The following is a 17408-nucleotide window of genomic DNA, read 5'->3' as shown; positions in this document are numbered from 1 at the left end:
TGTGAAGGAAAAGAGAATTAAGATGGGAATCTGGGAAATAAGTTCAGATGTGTTGCAATGATCCAGGTGAGAGATGGCAATGGGTAGACAAAGGTATGATGGTTGAGCTGGAGTGCAGGGATCCAAAATTTACTTTATAGAGACTAAAGAGCTGCTGATGACCTAGATGTGTGACATGTCTAGCTGGTGAAGGAAATGAAAATAATTTGACCCCTAGGGTTGACCTAAGCATCCAGAGGATGGATAAGGCAGAGAAGATCAAAAAGGAGCTATTTGGTGAAAATGATCTGGTTAGTAGGATGGTCTGGTTGGAAGGATGGTCTGGCTGGTGAGGATGATCTTGTTAGTAGGGTGGTCTGATTAGTAGGGTGGTCTGGTTGGAGAGGGTGACCTGGTTAGTAGGATGGTCTTGTTAGTGAGGATGATCTGGTTAGTAGACACTAAAGGCTGCCTAGGACACAGCACAAGTCAGAATGGATGGGGACTGCTAAGGATTGGACAGGAATCAACATGTGAAAGAGCGCCTTCTTTCAAAGTGAAATGATAAAGCAAGAAACTGACAGTGCTTTATTAACAGCAATTTAAGAACTGACCCCTGTTCCTAGTGATGGTCCGGCACCTTCATGCGTTTCCTTTTGATGTTTGCAAGAGCTAGTAGCTTCATCTTTCCTTGTAGGTCTGACATGTACACTGGGAACCTTCAGTATCACTGTGTGAATCAGCTGGGTCATGCATGTGTTTACAGCCTTTGATGGGATTCTTTTTTACAGGAAAAGTCCAAAGTTTTGTCCTTCTAGCACAAGACTTTTCTTTTTATTACCGCACCCTTCCAAGTTCACACTTATGTTTCAGAGTCATAGTTTTTACATCTTTCAAAATGAGAAGATGGGTTGAGTGAATACCACTATTCTTATCAGCTCTACTGGCCTATGTTTCTATGCCTTAAGCACCTTAAAAATTCAGCCACATTGCTCTGCTTACATCTCTATAGCTATAATAGTATATGGCATTTATTTTTCTTTTTGCCTAATTACGTTCTAACTTCCTTTAATAAACCTCTTTCTCTGAAAGACTCTTCCTCATTACATCAACCCTTGTAACTGCTCATTGTTTTCAATTCACAAAACACATTCTGTGAATTGTCTGGAAAATCACTCACTTTTCCCTTTGCCCAACCATTCACTTCTCTGTCACCTTGTTTGTCTGTTTGACCAGATGTGTCTTTGAAGGCAACCTGGTAAAATGGAGGAAGTTAACACTTTAAAGTTCTGTACTCCTGGCTCAGAATCCCATTTCCTTATGACTGTCACAGTTATTATTTGCATTATTATGATTTACTTGTAGAGCTGTTAACTTCACTGAAATTCCACTTTTGAATCTAAGAATTTGAGGAACACGTGTCCTTAGTACCAAGTAAAAAGCTGGATGCAGGGTAAGCATATAAGCAGGCAGTTTGTCCTTGCTTTTCCTCTTCAACTGGATTATGAATTCCTTAAAGATAGAATTCTAACATAACTATTTGTTAATTTGGTGTCTGAACACACAGTAGGCATTGGACTGTTATTGGTCTGTAATTCTGGTAAAGGGGTAATAACATTCTCCAAAGTGGATATTTTATCCAGAAGAAATCTTCTGGGGGCTTAAGATAGGAGGCTCTTGTTCTTCTCTGTAGACACCAAGATGAATAAGCACCCATTCCTGCCAGGAATGCTTCAATTCCAGGAGAAAGACAAGTGTGGCATGAGGTTGTTCAATGTATCAAAATGAGCACAGAGGTGACCTAGGCAGGAAAGGAAGTGTCAGGTGGAGGCCTGAGTTGTGTGACTTGGGTCTTAATGAAGGAGCAGGGGCTTTCCATACAGATAAGGAGGCAGGATGGTTCCAGCTGAGGTAACCAAATGCACAAAGCTGGGGGAGCATTTTATGGGAGGATGCTGATAGTTCAGGGGTGATTAAGTTATGAAAATATGTCCTTGATAAAGTTGGGAAGCTGAGAAAAGGGCCTTTGCCTGTCAGGCTAAGATGTTGGAACCTATCGTGTCAAAGGAAGAAACTGGAATTTTTTAATCATTGGAATCACAGGGCCAAGTAAGTCCACATGATAATACTCACACTAATGTGACAGCATGGTCTTAATACTCACATCAGCGACAGTATGGAAGACGGACTAGTGAAGCAAAACTTGAAAAGTGGGAACAGGAGTTCCTGCTGTGGCTCAGTGGATTAAGGACCCGACATAGTTTCCATGAGGATGTGGGTTTGATCTTTGGCCTTGCTCAGTAGGTTAAAGGATCTGGCATTGCTGTGAGCTGTGGTGTAGGTCACAGATGTGGCTTGGATCTGGTGTGGCTGTGGCTTTGACATAGGCTGGCAGCTGCAGCTCCAACTCAACCCCTAGCCTGGAAACTTCCATATGCCGTGGGTGCGGCCATAAAAAAGAAAAAAAGAAAAAAGAAAAGTGCGAACAAGTGAAAGTAGCAAAATGGTATTCTTGAAAAAACTGAGGTGACAGTCTTTATCCTAAGGCCCAACTTAGGTGCTGGAACTGGGTAATAATTGGACTTTCCACTCCTGAGTCTCTGGCCCCTAACGTTCACATTCTTGAGTGGGTGATTGTCAAGGAGGATATAAGTAGTAAAATGTTCTGCCAAATTGGACATGGTTATCCTTTGTAGAGTATTAGCACAGCCTTAGGGGGAGCCATGTGAAGAGAAAAGAGATTGGAGCAATGTGTCCATAAGCCAAGGAATGCAGGCACCTGCCTAGCACTCAGAATAAGCAATGGGTATCCTAGCCTAGAGCCTTTGAGAGAATGTTTCTGAATTCTAGCTTCCAGAATTTGATATATTAAATTTATATATTTTAAGAAAGAATAGAAGGAAGGAAGGATGAAGGGGGGAGAAGGAAAAAAGGAAGTAGGAGGGAGGGAAGCAGGGAGGAAGGAAGGGAGGAAGGAAAAGAGGCAAGTAAATCAATAACACAACCCAACACATGCCAAGGTAGAAGTGAGCACAGGACCTATAGGAGCAGAAGTGACCTTGGATAAGTCAAGGAAGGCTTCCTGACCTTATACTCTTTTTTTTTTTTTTTTTTTTTTTTGGAGTTTGGGTAGGAATAAGATTAATGGGAAAGGTTGGAGTGGAAGGCCATGAGGTTACCACATGGGACCATTGTGTTCTTGTTAGAGCTCGAAAGGTTTAGTTCCTAAATTTGAGTCCATTACGTACCATGAATAATGAAAAGTTGTCCAAGTCTCCATACCTCTGTTCCTTCACCTGTAAAATGGAGGAAGGAAAAAGAAGTGTTCTGGATGAAAGAGGGGTCATGAGCAGGAACTCAAGCATGATATAAGCCAAGGGGTTGTACCTTTGTCCGGAAAGTAGCAAGAAAGTTTAATGGAATCTGACTATATCTTCTTTGGTTTAAAGTGGACTCCCTATCACTGTGTTTAAATACATTTTTTTTGATAATGGATTTCTCTCCAACATTTTAAAAGTGACATTGATGATACCTGTTGTTTAATTCTAAAAATAATGATATGGATTTTTCCTGAAGACCTAAAAAAGTGTGAGCCTAGATACAGCTAGGATGCTCCAATATTAATAGGATCCATTAAAACTTTCACAGCATATTTGCTGTTGACCAGAGGTCATTCTGTTATATGTATGTTTATTTAGGAGCGTATTTGGAAAAAGCCCTTACTGAGGCTCAAATCAATTTCCTTTATAATTTCCACACTGTGAACATCTTATTTCAGCCATATTCACACACATGCAAATGCATGCTCCTTGTAATGTAGCAATGTCAACATATCCTAAGGAAAAAATTGAGATCACATAGGAGAGAATACATTATAGTGATAGTGAACTAAGATAACTTATTTTTTTGTTGATTGGATTCATAGATAGCCTCTTCCCTCAGCCAGTTCCCATCTGTGGGACTATAAATTTGCAATTTTTTTTTAATCTTTTTGGGCCACACCTGTGGCATATGAAGATTCCCAGGCTAGGGGTCCAATTGGAACTGTAGCTGCCAGCCTATGCCAGAGCCATAGCAACATGGGATCTGAGCCACACCACAGCTCAGGGCAACCCTGGATCCTTAACCTACTGAGCAAGGCCGGGGATCGAACCTGCATCCTCATGAATGCTAGTCAGGTTTGCTAACCACTGAGCCATGATGGGAACTCCTAAACTTGCAATGTTTACCATTATATTAAACACTTTCGGAAGGGAAGATGGGGATAGGAGGCTCTCAGGAGGAAATGGGACCTGAAAGATGAAGGATATAAAGGAGGCAGAAGAGGACTTGAGGGCAGGGAACTTGTTTGGGTTCATGGCAGTGCCATATGAGAAGCTAATGGTAATCTCGTGACACCAGAGTCCACGCTGGAGGGAGACATGGCCCTTTGCCCACTGGCCAATCAGGTGAAGGTGATATGGAGGGAAGATGACCCCCAGCCTCTGGCCCTGACCATCTCCATCTCACCCCAGTGCCTCAGATAAGACTGGGGTCAGCCTTTAGAGGTGTCAAACTCATTTGGAAAAGTTATGCAGAGTTCCTCTTGTGGCTCATTGGGTTATGAACCCGACTAGTATCCATGAGGATGCAAGTTCGATCCCTGGCCTTGTTCAGTGGGTTAAGGGTCAGGTGTTGGCGGTGAGCTGCAGTGTAGGTAACAGAAGCAGCTCATATCCGGCATGTGGCTGTGGCATAGGCCAGCAGCTGTAGCTCCAATCTGACCCCTAGCCTGGGAACCTCCATAAGCCACATGTGCAACCGTAAAAGGAAAAAAATGGAGAGAAAGTCATGGATTGTTTCTCCTTCTCTTAGAGAAAGTGAATTAGTAGGAGGTTTCAGGACATCTCCTGGGGTGCTGTGGGAGGCATTGATTGCATTCAGCCCCCTGAAAAGTTGATGTTGGTATTTGCATGGCTCTTGAAGCCATGGTTGAGGTATTTTAGCCATAAACTGTGATGTTGGGGGAGCTTCAGAGTGAGTACTTTGACGGGGTCCTGGTTGAGATGATTGACATCTGAGATGGATGGGTGTGAGGCAGGTGTTACTAAAGATGTATGAGATGGAAGTGTTTTCTAAAATGGATAAATCTGGGAAGTTCCTGTTGTGCCTCAGCTGTAACAAACACAACTAGTATCCATGAGGGTGCGGGTTCGAACCCTGACCTTGCTCAGTGGGTTAAGGATCCGGTGTTGCTGTGAGCTGTGGTGTAGGTCACAGATGCAGCTCGGATCTGGCATTGCTATGGCTGTGGCATTGGTTGGCAGTGCAGCTCCGATTTGACCCCAGCCAGGGAACTTCCATATGCCATGGGGTGTCCCTAAAAAGCAAAATAAATAAATGAATAAATAAATAAACAGAATAAAATGGATAAATCTGTAGAGAATACATGTGGGTATAGGCATGACCCACACAGTGGGACCATAAGAAGTTCCCAGGTAACTTCCAGGAATGTGGCACTTGTCACCATGCCTGATGCTTAATTTAATTATCACATGCTGATTTACTTCATTGGGTTCAATTATACATTCAAAACCCACGTTCTTAGCCTTACAAGGAGGCTTAAAGAGCAGTAGTTCACAAGATGGGCCCTTGCGCCATCACATGCAGGCACCTCGCCCCACATCTGGGCATCAATGACACCACCTCTGCCCAGCTCCCCTCAGCACCAAACATGCTACTATCAGGGGGCTACTATTGATTTTAAGTGAGGAAATACCACCCTCCGCATTGGAATTGCTGTTGTTCAGAAGCAACAGGAGAGGGGGAATCAGGAAAACCATGGTTAGCTGTAGAGAGCTTCTCCTGCTGGCTGACTCTTTGGATAATGTCCTCGCCACCCCAGATTATTCTCTCTTACTCTGCCTTAGATGACTTTACAAATCTTATTTCACATGTTGTATTCTGAACGTCTCTGAACATAAGTAGGAGGAATACGAGTGATAGGAAGTGATAGGAATGGAAGAGAAATCGGGAAAGGAGTTTATCTTATTAAAGTTTTCACAATCCAGTTACAAAATGGACTTGTGCTTGTTTTGTTTTCCAAACTGGTATTTTGGTTTCTCATAACACACACACACACACACACACACACACACACACACACACACACACACACATTTCAGCTCCACTCAGGATTTTTTGTATGGACCTAGATGCTGTAGTAATGGCATTTGTAACACCTTTTAAAAACGTGAATGATTGGAGTTCCCCTTGTGGCTCAGTGAGTTAGGAACCAGACATAATATTCTTGAGGATGTGGATTCCATCCCTGGCCTTACTTAGTGGGTTAAGGACCCAGCAATTGCCACAAGCTGTGGTGTAGGTCATAGATACCGCTTGGATCTCACGTTGCTGTGGCTGTGGTATAGGCTGGCAGCTGCAGCTCTGATTTGACCCCTATAGCCTGGAAACTTCCATGAGCTTCAGATGCAGCCCTAAAAAGACAAAAAAAAAAAAATGTAAATGATGAAAGGAGGAGACAGGGTCCCTAGAAAACAGTCATGATCAATTCAAAGGCAATTTACCATGTTTTTGCATTTTATGGGTCCTAATTTTAATTTGAATTTCTAACGTTTTCTTTCAAGGAAGCTTACAAGTTCGCTACCAGCTGAGCAAGGAAGAAATCCATGTGTTCACCATTGACACAGAGAACTTTGCCAACAGAAGACTCCACCACCTGAAGATTAACCGAGAGGGCAGAGGGCTTACCATCCAGGTACCTTCCTTCCCCTCTGCTCATTCAGCCACAAAAGTTTTCTGAACTTGGACTCCAGGCCTAGTGTGGAGCCGAGCTCTGGGGGTGGCTGTGGACCACACTGAGCTGCAGCCTTTGGAGAACTAGACAGTGGTCCTCAGAATGGTCCCCTCTTCCTATGGGCATCGGCATCTCCTAGGACCTTGAGAGCAATGCAAACTCCTGCACCCCATGTCAGTCTACTTAAGCAGAACGTTTTTTTGATGTGCTGGGGCAGCAGGTGAGTCCTATGCCTCTTTCATTTCGGTAACCTCTGACCACCAGGGAAGACATGAGGGAGGAGGGATCACAAGGAACTGGCCAGGGCTATGGTGGGAGCGTGCACGGGTGACGTGGGAGCGTGCATGGGTGACATGGGCATGTGCACGGGTGACGTGGGAGCATGGAGAGGACCCTCACATTACGTGGGCATTGGTGCCTTCACCCTTGAACAACGAGGGGAGGTTAGGGGTGTGGACAGTCTGCATAGAAGAGAACTTGAGTAAAACTTAGAGGTGTTGCTGCCTGTACCTAGTTCCCCAGCTATGGATTCAACCCATGGATTTTTTTTTTTTAGTGATTTTTAGGTTTGCATCAATGGCATGTGAAAGTTCCCAGGCTAGGGATCGAATCCGAGCTATAGTTGCCACCTACACCACAGGCACAGCAATGCAGGATCCAAGCCAAATCTGCTACCTCTGGCACAGATCATGGCAATGCTGGATCCTTAATCCACTGAGCAAGGCCAGGATCGAACTGTCATCCTCATAGACACTAGCCAGATTCACTAAGCCACAATGGGAACTCCCAACCCATGGAATATTTACTGTTGAGAAAGCTCCCCATACAAGGGGACCTGCAGGGATCAAGGGCCTTCTGTGCTCATGTTCTGGAGGAAGTTAGGAGTACACTGAGTCTTGAGGGCAAGGTGGAAAGTGTGCAGGCTGAGGGTCCCAGTGAGCCTCGGCACAGCTGTCTGAAAGAGCAGAGTGTGTGTCAGGCACTCCATGAAACCCCAGTGGTCCTGGACTGAAGAGCAGAGCAGGCCATGGTGGACCCCAAAGGAAGATGGGAAGAGTCCAGCTTAGCCCCTTTAGACTCACTCAAGAGAGCTCTTTAATCTGCCCAGAATTCACCCTTTTCTTTTCTTTAATTCATACATCCTCCTGACCTCCTAGTTGGTAATTTTAAACTTCCTATCTCTCCTTGAGACTATAAACTATTACAATTTCATCTGCACTCTTGGCAAAATTCTTCTTCTTCTTTTTTTTTTCCTCCCCATTCATGGCATATAGAAGTTCCTGGGTGAGGGATTGAATTTGGGACACAGCTGCAGGTATACATCCTACAGCTGCGGCAACAATGGATCCTTTAACCCACTACACTGGGCTGAGGATCAAACACGAGCCACTACAGTGATCAGAGCTGCTATAGTTGGATTCTTAATCCATACATCACAGTGGGAACTCTGAAGACTTCTTGTTAAAAAAAAAAAAAAAAGGTGCGAACGGAGTTCCGATTGTTGCTCGACAGTAACTAGGAAACTGACTAGTATATCCATGAGGACACAGGTTCGATCCCTGGCCTCAGTCATTGGATTAAGAATCCGGTGTTGTCGTGAGCTGAGATGTAGGTTTAAGTCACAGCTTGGATCCTGCATTGCTGTGGCTGTGGTATAGGCTGGCAGCTGTAGCTCTGACTCAGCCACTAGCCTTGGAACTTCCATATGCTGTGGGCATTGCCCTGAAAAAAAAAAAAAATTAACATTCAACAGAGAAAATGCACATGCTTTCAACACATGTGCCCACTCACCTGCATGCCTGTCCGTGTACCCTCTTGTTGCTGCATATGGGCAGTTCATGGCTGATCCTCCACATGTGGGCAAGCCCTCGCACCTGCTGGAGAGCATCACTACCTCTATGCCCCCCCTTTACAACATTTCCCCAGCTCTGCTAGTTGGCTTCCCAAAGCACAAAACATGCAAGTATTACAGGCATCAAGAAAACCAAAAGCAAGTGCAAACACACTATGTCGGGAGGGGGAAAAAAAAGTTTTGTGACTGTCTTATCTGACTTCATGTGCTGGCCCATTTCCTCTTGCCATTTTTTCCCCAAAATCTTTGGAAATATTTTCTATAGGCTCATTCACCAAATTTCCTCTTCCTTTGTCTCCAACCCTCCCAAGGAAGGTTTTGTCACTGTGCTGCCACAAAATTTCACTTCTCAAGACACCAGTGGCCAGATCTTGCAGAATCTAAGGTCTTTTTCTCAGTGGCATTTGACACAGTGACCACACTCGGCACACTCACCCACTGCTTCCTCTGAATCTGTTGGATGCTCACTCTCACCTCTTTTGTTGGTCCTCTCTCCCTCGTCTTCCAAACTCTAATCCCTGAAGCTTTCCAACCCTTCAATTTCAAATACTGTTTCTTGGGTCTGTATGGTCATCCCATGGCTAATCTTACTCAGTCTTGCATCTTTGAACATCACGTCTCTGCTGATGAAACTGTCCTAAATATCTATCTGACTCCAAGCCTCTCTCCGAATCCCAGATCTGTGGGGATGTCTATTAGGCATCCCCCTCCTCACCATCTAAAGGATTCCCACCAGTCAGTCAATCAACAGACCATGATAAGCACATATTGGTGGGAAACATACTGTTTATTCCCAAAGCACTGAAGTAACAAAGGAAATGGGGTAGAAAGCCTTCTTTGGTCTTTCACTTTGAATCAGTTTATTGACAGAGTAACATAAACACATGTGTCTCCATGACACTCTCACCCCCCACCCTTTCTCCTCTCCCTCCTTCCCACTAATAAACTGTTTAGTAAGAAGAGAAGAGGGTAAGCACCTGCCAGACCCAGGGTCTCAGGCATTACTCAGAGCCTGTTGGAGGCAGAGGGGAGATAGTTATCACAATTCTCAGCAAACCTTAGCTTTGAGTTACTTTGCCAGTTTCTGTAGAAGCCCTATAGATAATATGAAAAACCATGGTTTCCAAATGAGACAGGTTGGCGGTGGTGGGATGCACTGAGGGTTTGGGATGGAAATGCTGTAGAATTTGGTTGTGATGATTATTGTACACCTATAAATGTAATAAAATTCATTAAGAAAAAAAATCCACCCTAATACAGGGGAGGATTTGGTTATCACCAGCAGAGTTGCAAACATGCTCAGGATGGTCTTTGTCACCAGATGAGAAGTAGAAATGTGAACATGAACACAACCCAACTTTGAATAAATTGTCTGGGGTTTTTTTGTTTGTTTTGTTGTTTTGTTTTTGTCTTTTTAGGGCCGAACCTACGACATACGGAGTTTCCCAGGCTAGGGGTCCAGTTGGAGCTGTAGATGCCGGCCTATGCCAGAGCTACAGCAATGCGGGATCCAAGATGTGTCTGTGGTCTATACTGCAGCTCACGGCAACGCCGCATCCTTAACCCTCTGAGCAAGGCCAGGGATCGAACCCTCAACCTCATGGTTACTAGTTGAGTTCATTAACCACTGAGCCATGACAGGTACTCATGAATAAATTGTCTATACAAGAAAAAAAAAAAAAAGAAGATGTCCCTATCCTCAAAGAGCCAATCAGTTGTTTAATGGGGAAAAATGAGAGGGAGGGAGGGAGGGGAGAGAAAGGGAATGAAGCATTACAGTACATCACCTTAATCTCAAGGTTAGAGGTAGGGGGGAAAAGCACCATGAGAACAGAGAAGAGGATCAACCCATCTAACCAAGGAAAAAAGAAAATCTTCCTTGGAGGAGGTGGGCTCTGGGGAGCACTTACAATAGCTTCTGGGACATAGTTAGATACTCAAATGTTGGTTGAATAAATTTTGTAAAAATTAGAAGTAAAAACACACGGTGATTGTTTCAAGCACCTAGCAAGGGAGGTATGGACAAGAAAAGCAAACACCATGCTTTGGTGGGTGGGCCACCTGACGAGGGCTACTGCTGTGTGACTGTGTGGCATGGCCAGGTTTGTGGTCTCTGTGGCATCCATTCTACCCTCTGTAATCAGGGGTAATAATGACTATCCCACAGTCTTCTAGGGAAGAAAGCATTTTGAAGGATGATTTAGTGAGGTGTCTTCATACACACCGCATGTTCAGTAAACAGCAAGTGTTATTAAAGTCCAATTGCATGAACAAAATGGCAACAAAGCAAAGAATCACATACCTCAAGTCATAGCCACTGACTTCTCACAGCAGAAAGCCCTACAGGACCCAGAGGTTCCCAGAGGGTGTCACTTGTAGCAGCAGTGAGTGCTGGAGAGCCTGGGGGTAGGGTGGGGAGGGGGCACTGGGTATTTGTCCCAGAGCAGGTGTTGGGGCGGGGGGATGCTGTGACCACATCCCAGCTGAAGGGCTCAGCCTCCTCTTCGTGCACGTGGATGGTGGTGCCTTTAATGGGCAACTCCCAACGGTAACGTCATGTGAATATTTTGAGCAGTCTGGAAGAAATTGCTAGTGTTTGACTAGACTGGAAAATGTGGAATGGATGGAGAATGATGCCTTGAAATAGGGAGGAGGAACAAAGAAATGGAACTGGAGTCATCAATGTGTGAGAAGAGGTGGGGTTCCTAAAAGATGATCCTAGACAGAAAGTCCTGAAAAGCCCCCCTCTCCACCCCCACCCCCAGTGGCTGTCACTCACCTGCAAGAGGCAGTGACCAGCTATTCAAGGTGGTGGCAACTGACTCTCACCACCTCCCACCCTCCAGGTCAAAGCTTTTGTCAGACGGAAAGATCTGCTCAGTACAATCCCCCAGGGCACAGTTGAATGAGACAAGTATAGAGTTACTGGGACAAAGAGGGCCATGAAGATTTTAAGGACTGAGTGGGGAGGAGGAAGGAGGGAGGGGGAACAGAGCCTGCTTTCCATCCATGTTAATCCTGCCCAGCAAGGTCCTGAGAAGCCTTCATTTGATTGTTTGCAGCAAAGACTTTGGTGAGGCAGTCTCTCAGTGGAGAGATAAATACCTGTCAAAAGCTGTACTGAATTTCCCAGGGAGAGGCCTTGTGTGAGAACCTTCATGTCATCAATAGGAAAGAAAGAGGTATTTCATGTGCATTGTGGGAGAATCAGCGAGACATTTCTCATCTCTCCAGAGAGAGAATCCTACAGAGGAGTCTGCTCTGCATGTGTTTTCAGGCTATTTCCTGACGGCGATGTTTGATGCCCTGGATGCAGGGACCTCTGCTGATGCACCTTTGTCTTCTGTTTTCCTGCAGGTGGATGAACAACTCCGACTCAGTTATAACTTCTCCCCAGAAGCTGAGTTCAGGGCCGGCAAGTCACTCACCTTGGGCAAGGTCACAGGTCTGCAGACTTTGTTACAATAATTTATGACATGGAAGTCATCTAAGTCATTATTTAAAATACATTAATGAATTTGCCTGAGGGAAAACACCAGGATCTAGACAATATCCAATATGTACAGCCCAGTTCTACAGAGATGTATGTATGGCATTTATATCTACTTTATAGGCTCCTGAGGAAGGTAAAAGAAAAAGGCAATGCAGTAAAATAATTAATTTTTACTTAATTTCAAATGAATTAATTTAAGATGTTTACTTAGATTTTTTAGTTAAAGGTATGTTAATTTTACTTAAAATAAGGACTTGAACAACCCAGTTATTTAATTCTGCAAGTCCTTAATCTCTTTACTAATTCACCAAAAATTCAAAGTGGATGGACCTTTCCTATGATCATAATGCATGTCCCTTTTTTCTACAGAAAGTTCTGTGAATTTTCATTTTACATACAATTATAGCTTTTATTAGGTGTGGGAAAGACTGAAATTTTTATATCTTCTCAGGAATTGAACTTTTTCTCACACTGAAGTGATCTTTTAAACTTCAATGTCTCTGTGTTTAAATCTATTTGGTCTGTTATTAATCTAGCTAATTCAAGTTGTCCACACAGGGATGAATTAAGAGTGAAGAATGAGATAAAAAGAGAATTTTTAATTTTACTTAATAAAAAAGCCATGTACAGGTTATAATAGTCCATCTACTGAAGAGTATTATTAACCAATTAACTCTATACCTGTGATTTTTTTCAAGCACTGTTTACTGCTTTCCTAAATTCCAACATGCATCATCTTTATATATTTCATAAAAGACAACTGTTAAACTAGTAGAGAATGTTTTCAATCACTGAATTACTCAATCAGCAGGAATTTATTAGCATCTTAAAGGCACCAGGAACACAAATAAGATAAAATCCATAGCCCTTGCTCTCAAGAAGCTTATAGTCTAATTGGTGATACAACACTTAGCAGAAACTTGAATTTTCTCCTTTTAAAAAGTGAACCATCAAAACATCTTTACTCTTGAGACTTTATTCAGAAATTTGAGCCCAGTAGTTCATTATGCTTAAGTGATAGTATTTAGAATTTCCAGGGAAAAGATATTTATTACTAAACTTACTAGTATGTATTAGTAAATTATTAGTACATTGGAGGAGACTCAGATTTCACCAAATTTCACAAAAAGTTACAGGTCTACAATTATTTTCTCCATGGATGTGTATACTTGTAAAAAATTAAATTTTCCCTTTATAGAAAAAAAAATGTGTAGCTAATTCAGTTTTTCCTTACTTAGTATTTGCCTGGCATGTTGTTTTCCATATTTTTCCTTTTAGTCTTTTGGGTTTTTTTTTTTTTTTTTTTTTTTTTTTTTTTTTGAGCCTAATATGCATGCTCTTGTGAAGAGTATACAGCTGAATATTGCATTTTATCCAATCTAGCCATCTCTGTTTTATAAATTGTCAAATGTAAGCCCCATAGAGTTTTTGGTCACTTGTATGGTTGGATTAGTTTCTGCTTCCTTATTTTCTATTTGTTCAACTATTTCTGTGATTCTATCATGTTCTTTTTTATTCTCTCAGTCACAGTACAGTTCAGAAAACATTGATAACCGGGGGCATTTTAAGCAGGAATGGATTTAACTCAGAAAAGAAGTTGCTGACAAAATTGTGACAGCACTTAACAGTGTGCGTTTCTGCTGGGGCCTTTGGAATAACTCCCCAAGCAGTTCCAGCTGATTGACAGGGTGCTGTGAATTCTGAAGCCATCGCTGACATCAGGCAAGGAGCCAGATGCCACTGAGACTGCAGGGCTGCAGATAAGCCCCCAAGAGGCAGAAGAAGGGCTCTTAAAAATGGTGGCAGAGAATGCTTCATGTTACCATGGTTTTGCAGGCCAGTAGAAGGAGCTGAAATAGCAGAAACATGACTCCCATCCCACCCCAGCCTTCCAGATTTACAAGCAGTATCTAATTTCCAGAACATAATGTCCATCCAGAAATCTAGCTGCTGTCAGGTCTGGGAAAAGTCAGTGTTAGTTTCCAACATAGTAGCAGGGTGAGCTTATCAGCAGTGACCGACTTTTAGACTGAATTTATGTTTATTTCTTATTCCATTCCCCCTCCTCCTGATGATAATCATTATTTTATGTAGACCCTGCTTTTTTGATTGACCAATGCAGTCGTTAATTTACTTGTTCTACTCTCTTACTAGATTTGATTTCCTCCTTTCTGAAGTAAATTCTTCTGAAAGTTCTGTGTAAAGGGTCCTTTATCTAAAGAAAGGTCTTTCACCTTTCACCCTTATTCCTGGAAGATAAGTTTGCTAGACATGCAGTTCCACAGCAGAGGACATTTTCCCTCATATTGAGAAGGATTTGCTCATGGGGATAATGGAACCAGCTCACACTGGCTCATAAGAACCTACTATACACATCTCTTCCCAATTCTGTATTCAGTGATGTCACAATGGTAGCTGGAAATGGGCCCTCCTAGGAATGTATACTCCATGGAGTTCAGAGCTGCTACAAGTCAGGACTCCCCCACTGCTGGACAGCCAGGTTAACCCCCACCAACACATCACCAGACTCTTCTCTTCCAACTTCTGATGTAGCTGTTGAAACACTTTGTGTCAGTCTGTCCTGTCTGGGAAAGTGCCCTGACCCACCCCATTCCCAACACCCAAAACCTATTTTTTAGGTCATTTCTTTTAATTTGGTATTTGATGGTTTTATTACCATGTATCTGATTGTATATTTCTTTTTTTGTTTTGCTTTTTTTTCTTCTTTCTTTTTTTTTTTTAAGAGGGTTTTTTACTTATTTTTTTATTTTTGTTTATTTTTTTCTAGGGCCACACCCATGGCACATGGAGGTTCCCAGGCCAGAGAGTCTAATCAGAGCTGTAGCCGCTGGCCTATGCCAGAGCCACAGCAACACCAGATCCGAGCTGTGTCTGTGACCTATACCAGAGTCCACAGCAACAGGGGATCCCTAACCCACCAAGCAAGGCCAGGGATCGAACCAGAAACCTCATGGTTCCTAGCCAGACCCACCAACCACTGAGCCATGACAGGAACTCCCTGTAGATTTCTTTTTAATTGTCTTATTGAATATGTTTATGTTTCCCGCATGTATTCATTAGTTTCTATGTATCTAGTTCATATGTATTATTCAAACATATCTATTCATTAGCTCTTGAAAATTCTCAGCTTCTCAATAATGCTTTTTTCCTATTCTCTCTGCTCAATCAGTTTCAACCTGTGCTATATAAACCTTAGACTTTTTCACTTTATCCTCATGCTTCTTACCATCACCCAATAAGAATTTTATTCCTTAACTCACTACCTTGCATTCTGGGCAGTTTATTCTTTTTTTATCTTCAAATTCACAAATTCTCTTTGCATTTATGCCTAATATCCCCTTAAACCTCTTCAATGAGTCATTTTTTTCACTGGTGGTGTTTTTTCTAAAAGTAATACTTCATCCCTTTTCACACTTCCACTTATTTTTAAATCTTAAGTCTTTAAGTATCCCATTTTTAGTTATTGACTGTTTTGTCTCTGATATTCACAATGTTGGAAGTCTGTATAGGTCTTTTAGGTTCTGTTTTCTAACTCTTTCCCATAGTAGCTCATTCTCCTAAGCTAGGTTTTATGTATGTCTATCTGGGTGGGCACATATTTACTTGCAATTAATTTGCAAGAACCTTGATGATCAGCAATTGCAAGCATTCCTCCAGGCAAGATTTGTGTTTACTTCTGCCAGGTGCCAGGATGTGCTACCAATTTGGGGTTATTTCAGTTTCTCACTTGGGTTTTTTTTTCCCTGAACAGAGAGTGGATATAAATTTAACCTCCAAGCCTCAGTGGGAGCAAGCCTATGGTTGGAGTCTCAGCAGAAATGGTGTTACTATTGATATCATAATATGTCATGTTATTCTTCTTTTTGTTACAGTTTTTTTTGTCAATACAGAACCACATCTGAGATGGAGAAGTTTTGTTTATTTTTTCTTAGGTTAGGTGATTTTATTTTTCTTGTTCACTTTTCACTGAGTTTAATGTGAGAGGCTTAGCTTAAATGTCTTAACAACAGCTCAAGGATAGAATTCCTAGAATTCCTATTTTTCTTCAGGATGATTCAGATATTTTTCCCTTGATGCAACCTTAATGAGTTTATGACTCATTCTTTTGGCTTCATCTACCCACCCCCCACCAAATCTCCTCAAACTTAGCATTTTTCTTCATTTCCTCAAGCTTAGCAAGTCAACCAAAATTCATTGGTTTTAATGAAGCAGACTTACTTTTTAGGGTATCTGGTCTGGTATATATCCTCTGCTCCCTGAATATATTTTGAGCTATTTAATCCTCACTTCAACCAAATCAGAAGAATTTGGGGAGGAGGGATAATGAAGGCTATATGACTGCAAAGCTCAGGCTGTTTTCCTGGCAGCTGCTTTGTGCAGTGGCAGCTCTAGAAACATCTTATTTAAAAATTTCTCTCCATTAATCTTGCCACTGTGTACGACATTTGTGTAGCATTCTTGTCTTTTGAACTAAACCCATAACACATATGACTGAAAGGATGAAAATGTAAAGCAAAGTACTAAATTATTGAGGGACAGCTTGTCACTGTGTGTTGGATTCTTTGTGAGGAACGATAGCAAAGAATTTGGTTCTCGTTGAGTAAGAGAATCCAGGAAAATATCTTCACTTGGCCAAGTGTGGAGCACTCCTGCCTGCCTGCCTGCCTTCTCATCCAAGAACATTTAACAATTCACCTCCACACTTCTGGTCTATGAAAGGGCGATACCTGGAGGTGAGGGACACCTGTCCTGCGGACCCTGTGGAGGAAGCCTCATGCATTAACAAGAACTTGGAGTAGGGAGAGATGCTGTAGGGGAGGATGGGGTGGAAATGCATAGGTGGTATTTATGACATATGCAATCCCCACCACAACTTTAGAAAAGTCTTGTACTCTGTTGGACGTTTTCTACTCCAAAACAAGGATCTGCAAGCAATTTTCATAGTATACCTCAAAGGCAAATAAGTACAGCAGATTTATAGTCCCAAATTTTCTTTGATGACACTAACAGCATTCCATGGTAAAGCAAGAACACAGATTCATTTTCTTTCTGCAAGAGGAAGGCCAAATCACTATTCTAGAAGGTAGTGACTTAGCATCAATGATGGTTCTACATGGTGTGTGCTACATACATATCCTGGCGAATGAAAGTTTCCTGAGAATTCCTATGGTGGAGAGACTAGTCCATGAAAGTAGAAGATATGATTACTGACGTTAGAATTGCATTCAGGGTGTTCATCTGTGGTGTGCCATGGAATGGTGTTAAGT

The 17408-nt window shown here is 42.4% G+C and overlaps 1 protein-coding gene across 1 annotated transcript in view; it reads left to right on the top strand.

Moving 5' to 3' along the window:
• Positions 1-17408, top strand: part of CNTNAP5 (contactin associated protein like 5) — an 865036-nt gene that overhangs the window by 802429 nt on the left and 45199 nt on the right. The window contains 2 exon segments of the mRNA XM_021075830.1: positions 6606-6736; positions 11985-12072. Coding sequence (XP_020931489.1) covers positions 6606-6736; positions 11985-12072 — 219 coding nt within the window.

The sequence above is a fragment of the Sus scrofa genome, chromosome 15, assembly GCF_000003025.6.
Source record: "Sus scrofa isolate TJ Tabasco breed Duroc chromosome 15, Sscrofa11.1, whole genome shotgun sequence".
NCBI classification, from domain to species: Eukaryota; Metazoa; Chordata; class Mammalia; order Artiodactyla; family Suidae; genus Sus; species Sus scrofa.
Note: the sequence above shows the minus strand (reverse complement) of the source record. Positions and strands in the feature narration are given on the sequence as shown.